A 6,265-nucleotide genomic window follows, 5' to 3' on the forward strand; every position below is an offset into this window, starting at 1 on the left:
GCAATGAAGACCCAACGCAGCCAAAAAAAAGAATAAATAAAATAAATTAATTTTTTAAATAAATTTTTTAAAAAGTATATTCCTAATAGGTCACTTTCTTTTAGAGCAGTCATTGTCTTCAGTCACAGTAGTAATGATAAAGTGATAGCTAATATTTATTGAGCACTTACTGTGGGACCAGGTACTACTCTAAACACTTTACATGTCATAACTCACTTAATCTTCATAATAACCCTATGAAGTAGCACTAGTATGATCCCCTTTTATTATATGTGAAGAAACTGGAACACAGAGAGGCTAAAGTAAGTTGCCCAGGAATAGTGCTAGTGAGTAGCAAAACCAGGATTCACACCTTCGTAGTTTGGCTTCAGAACTAAATCACTAACTGTACTACCTCTCATTGAGCTTTACCAGTTTCCACTACTCTGAGCGATAAGTTCCTCATTCCACTGTATGGTGAAAATGAAGTGAGAGAAACAGTAGTTAGGAGCATGAGATTTAAAATCAGTGCAACCGGGATTGCCTGGTGGCGCAGGGGTTAAGAATCCGCCTGCCAATGCAGGGCACACGGGTTCGAGCCCTGGTCTGGGAAGATTCCCACATGCCGCGGAGCGGCTAGGCCCGTGAGCCACAATTGCTGAGCTTGCGCGTCTGGAGCCTGTGCTCTGCAACGGGAGAGGCCGCGACAGTGAGAGGGCCGCGCACCGCGATGAAGAGTGGCCCCCGCTTGCCACAACTAGAGAAAGCCCTCGCACAAAAACGAAGATCCAACACAGCCATAAATAAATAAATTTAAAATCAATGCAACCTTTTTTGTCCTGTCTCTACCATTTAAGTAGTCATGTTGCTGTTGTTGAGTTTCCTGGTGCCCCACCCATTTTTAATGTATTTTTTTTTTAATATTAAGATTCTGTTTGAACAACTTCCCTCAGTCCCTGCCTGCTTCCCTCAAATGTAACAACTTGTATTTGGCAGATCTTTATACACCAACATACAGGTAGAGTTGATTCCCATTATTCACAGTAAGAGTCTATGAAGTCACCTATAACACTGAATTGGTGAATACTGACCCTTTGCTCCTATGGAAAATACAGAGATAGGTTCCTGTAAGCCTCTTGTCACAGACTTTTTGTCAATTGATTAATAACATAATGTTGCTTTCTTTCAACAGGAACACACCTTACTTGTGTATTTATACTGTTGATTCATTAACATTGAACTCACACCAACAGCACTATAACTCATTCCTGAATGAAGCTTATCTAACGTGTATTTTCTTCATAAGGCACATTGCAGCCTTCTTGCCTTAGGAACACTAGCCAGCACTTCAACACCACACTTGGGGGCCATTTTAAGCAGTGAAGTCACCAACAAAAAACACAGAATGTGAAGAACATGACACCAAGTAGACTGTGAAAAGGACACTTGTTTATAGTATGAGAGCTGAAACAAGAAGGCAGAGCATTACCTAGTTGACCTCAGTTGAGAACATATATTTACATGTGGTGACTCAAATTTTTGCCACTCTGTATGTCTGTGAGTGACCACAAAAGTGGCACAAATACTGATTTGGGGGTTACAAATTTTAGCACATAAGCAAATGTACAAATATGGAATCTGTGAATAATGAGGATCAACGGTATATATGTACAAACACACACACACGTATGGTTTTATGTTTTCTGGTTTTATTTATTACATAATATAAAAACATGTATTCTCCACATAACTTTAAAATTTAATGATGTGGCTTGGAGGTGCTTACATGAAACTATACTAGATTTATTGTATTTGTAAGTGATACACAGTATCCCATAATAGGGCTCTACCATAATTTAACCATTCATCTAATGAGAGTGTAAATTTCAAGTTCCTTACTGGTAAAAGGTGAATAAAAATAAAAGGTTCTTTTGAGGATTAAGTGAATTTAGCACATTGCCTACAATTTAATAAGCACTCAGTTAATAAAAATAAATGGGCTTTGGAGTCAGATAGACCTGGGTTCACACTCCATTCTCTTTCCTCACCAACTGTGATGCCTTATTAAATGACTGACTCTCTCTAAGTGTTTCATCTGAAATTGGAGTTTATGGTAACTGCTTTGTTGGGTTATTTTTGTGACAATGAAATGTCATACATAAAGGAACTAGCATGTAGTAGAGACTCGGTGTTTGTTTCCTTCCCTCCTAAATCATTTGATCTCATGAAAATAGTATTATTTTATAGAGTACTATCACAGAATCAGTAGCTTCTCTTAAAAATATAATGTACCACAGCATTTTTACAAATAAAGAAAATAAAATAAAAGATGTGAGAAGCCCTAAAGTTGAATAGGAACAGAAACAAACATGTTTATCAAGTTGGTAACATAATTGCACAGTAGGGGAAAAAAGAATTAAACCTTTTAAAATACAACTTAGACTATATACTATCAGTGAAGTATATTCTAAAGACAATAAAAGCAAGGAAATCTTGAATTTTGCTGGTAATGGTTTGGGTATAGTAATTCTGGAACTTGTTTTGTGTGTTTTAGGTTTAACAAATGAATAAATATGATGATATTGCTGGGAGTAGGTTTTCCTAGTAGGAGAAAGGAGCTATAAACATGGAATGGAATAAGGAGAGGAAGAACTCTGTGAGGTTCTTAAAAAACTGAATTAGCAATAAAAGCATGGACTAATGATTTTGGGTTTTTTTAAAGAGATGTGTGTATAATATGTGTGCATATATGTATAGACCTAGAAACAACACCACCCCTGGCAATTAGCACAACTGATCTTGGTTTCTAAATATCATTCGCCACTAAAAGGAATTAGGGTTCCTGGGGAAAATGGCGGACTCCAGAGCTGTGTAAATATAAGCTTGGAGATCTTACTGTGCCAGAAAGTAAGGAGGTACTCAAAAAGTAATGGGGACATTTCAAAAAGATACAGAGGGAGAACATATGAGTATTAAAATGAATAATGACAGGAATGGATATAACCTATTGAACAAGAAAATGACTCATGAGTATATACTAATGCGAATAGAGAAATAAAATGAAGGAAGGAAAAGGAAAACTCTTCTTTGCAATTAATGTCATCCAATGAATCTAGAAGGAATTGTCAAGTTAGGAAATCACCATCATATACATAATAATTGTTTTAGCAAGAATCATCAATTAATGCTAAAATCATTGGGTGCAGATCTGTTAGAGAACAGGATATTTGCACAGTTTCAAACTATCTTCTCATCAATATTTTATTAACTGCAAAGGTAGAAAAGTACACATTTACATTGGAGAAATCTGTCATACACCAGTTTAACCAGATGATCATAGTTAACATCCTCAGTATTGGGACAAACTGATACCACATGCCTCCTAAGATGATGCATTGAGAAGGAAACAGCATCTCTGTGTAGTGTTCTTGCCAACTTCATAAACTGAATCTGATCATAAGGAAGCAATCAGACACCTCAAATCTAATACATTCTACTACATTACTGCTCTTTGTTTTTTTTATAAGTGTCACAAACAAACAAAAAAAAAAAACAAAGAGAGGTTGAGGAACTATTCCAGTTAAAGAGATTGGATAACTAAATATAGTATTTGATCTTGAATTTTAGATTAGTGGGGAAAATGACTGTAAAGATTTTCGGGACATAAATGTTAAATTTCCTAAATTTAATATATAGTAGTTATTTAAGTGAATGTTCTTGTTCTTAGGTGAAATGATCTCAAGTATTTAGGGGTGAAGATGTCTACAGTTTACTCCCAAGTAGTTCCACAAAAAAAGTATGAGTGGGGTATACAAACACACATAGAGAACAGGAGAGAATGAAAAAATATGTGGCAAAATGTTAACAGTTGGTTAATCTAGGTAAGGATATATGTATATGAATGTTTGTTGTACTATTCTTGAAACTTTTCTGTGAGTTTGAAATTTTTCAAAATAAGTTGAAAATAAAGCAATTTAGAAAACTCAGAAAAACTTAAAATAGAAAAAATACAATCTCACCATTCAGGGGTAACCTTTGTTTACATTTTGGACTATTTCCTTCCATTCATTTCTGTGATATAGTAGTAGGCTTTGTTAAATCTAAAACTCATCTCAAAGAAGTAAACATTTGCCCTCACACTTAAAATAGTAATAATTTTTTTTTTTTTAAGTAAGGAGGAATGTACCTTTCTTGAGACATTGTTTATTTTCCTTCCAGGAAACTGGTATCCTTGGCAATGTTCTTTCTGTTCTGTTCACGTTCTTTACAAGATTAAAAGGCAGATTGCATCTAAAACTGTATTCTAAGTTAACTGAAAATCAGTCCAATTTGAAATAGTCTTCACTGATTATCATGGCGTAAAGAACTTTCTGGCACTATTTCTGTTTCTTACGGCATTCAGTAGGCCTCTCATATTCAGTTAGCCATCTCAGGAATGGGGAAAATCAATAGACTATTTTTTCATTTTCATTCTTCATATGTGCATAAGAAATTTGAAGCAGCTGGGGGAGCAATACTATTACTGGCTGACTAAAGGAAAGAGTCATCTCACTGAATATTTCCTTGGCTGGAGTAAACTTGAAAATTAAGTGTTTACTAGATATTAGGGGGGGAAAAATCTTATGGTTCAACGATCTTAGCCTTTTTAGAATGTCTTTCACTAGAACATTCATCTAGATAAAAGTTCATTGCTCTGTATTTTTCACATGATGTGTGCCTAGCATAGAGCCTGATGCATAGTACCATAAATACATGGTATTTCCTATGTGCCAGGTATCGTTCTGTGTATTATAGATGTATTTCTTAACCTCAGCTGTCTGTATTTACACTCAGTTCTCTGAGACTTCTTGCAGCTCTCTGGGGCTTAATGATTTTAGACTACTTTCTAAAGACCCCTTTCATTTTGATTATATTTTTATTATCAAAAAATTTTTAGTGCTCAAAAGCATTAAGAAGTCAGAAAAGAGGAATGAAAATTCCTCAGTGGACTAGAAGAGGAAAATGCTTATAAGGAAAAGAAGAGAAATCAATATTAGTTACTAAAGTACTAGTCATTCTGCTAGGTGGTTTTCACATAATTGCATTTAATCTGCACCGTAAACCTATGACATAAACAGGATTATCACAGATTTATAGCTGAGGAAACAGTTGAAGAAAGGCTGATTACCTTACCTAAGATCATACCATTGCTAGGTAGTAGAACTGGGATCAGGACCCATGTCTGTCTGGTTTCAAAGCCTGATTTGGTTTTGGTTTTTCCATTATACATTGCTGCTTTTCTCAACTAGCTTTTCTGTTACATGTTGAGTTTTAAACACAGTGGATGAGTTTCTTTATATCTCTCCTTCACCAGGCTTTTCCGATGTGGATCACACCTATGCTCAAAGAACTCAGCTCTTTGACACCTTAGTAAATTTCTTTCCTGACAGCATGACTCCTCCTAAAGGCAACCTGGTGGACCTCATCACACTGTGACTGAAGAGTACCTGGACAGAAATGGAGCACAGGAGTCTGCTTTCAGTATTCTGGATTTCAACTCTATTGACTGACAATTAGGCTGCAATGACTGAGGACTGCACCAGAATTTTGAAGGGATCTTTGCTGTCACAAATTTTAACCCTCTTCTTTCACACCTGACCTCAACCCCATAGTCCTCATCCCATTCCTAAATTAGGCTAATAAAGTGAAATCGGTATACTTTCCATTTAAATATATATATATATTTTATTACTTTAACTTTTAAGAATTCATGAGTATAAAAGAAAAAATCAGGCAGTATACCCTTTTCTGATTTTTATTTCATTTTTATAAAATAGGGGCAAGTAAGCACTGTTCACAGACTCAGTGCTACAAGAATTGGAATTTTGTTGTTGGGTTGTTTGGCCTTTCTTCTTTCTCCTTTCTTCCCATTTCACTTTACCTTGAATTACACAGCTGCTTGTAAGTGATATGTATCATTTGCTTACCTCTTCATTCTTAACAGTATATAGTTCTGTAGGGCAATTGATGTATGTTTAAGTGATATATGTGTCTCCGTTGACTAGAGTCTTGTATTACATTAAACAGTAGGAGGAACAAGAGGGCTCTAATTTACGTTCCTTGTTATAGAACTAAAAAGTGAAACCTGAGATTGATCCACACACTTATCTGAGATTGGTATATAGTATTTCTATAATGATATATTTTATAGTGGATATTACAAAGCTTTGAGTCACAGAAACCTTAAACTGAGGAGAGAATATAGTTCAGAACCTTTAAGAGCCATTCTCAAAATTACCAGCAGGAG

The 6,265-nt window shown here is 35.4% G+C and overlaps 1 protein-coding gene across 4 annotated transcripts in view; it reads left to right on the forward strand.

The window, feature by feature from the left end:
• Window positions 1-5,831, forward strand: part of MKLN1 (muskelin 1) — a 326,912-nt gene extending 321,081 nt beyond the window's left edge. For 2 of the 4 annotated variants that reach the window (XM_061198731.1, XM_061198730.1), the window contains exon 18: window positions 5,333-5,829. In XM_061198731.1, the coding sequence (XP_061054714.1) occupies window positions 5,333-5,454 (122 nt within the window). In that variant the 3' untranslated portion in view covers window positions 5,455-5,829. Of the gene's footprint in view, window positions 1-5,332 lie in introns of all 4 variants that reach the window. The other 2 variants (XM_061198728.1, XM_061198732.1) reach the window with 2 other exon arrangements.
• Window positions 5,832-6,265: the final 434 nt, after the last annotated feature.

Source organism: Eubalaena glacialis, chromosome 8, assembly GCF_028564815.1.
Source record: "Eubalaena glacialis isolate mEubGla1 chromosome 8, mEubGla1.1.hap2.+ XY, whole genome shotgun sequence".
NCBI lineage: Eukaryota > Metazoa > Chordata > Mammalia > Artiodactyla > Balaenidae > Eubalaena > Eubalaena glacialis.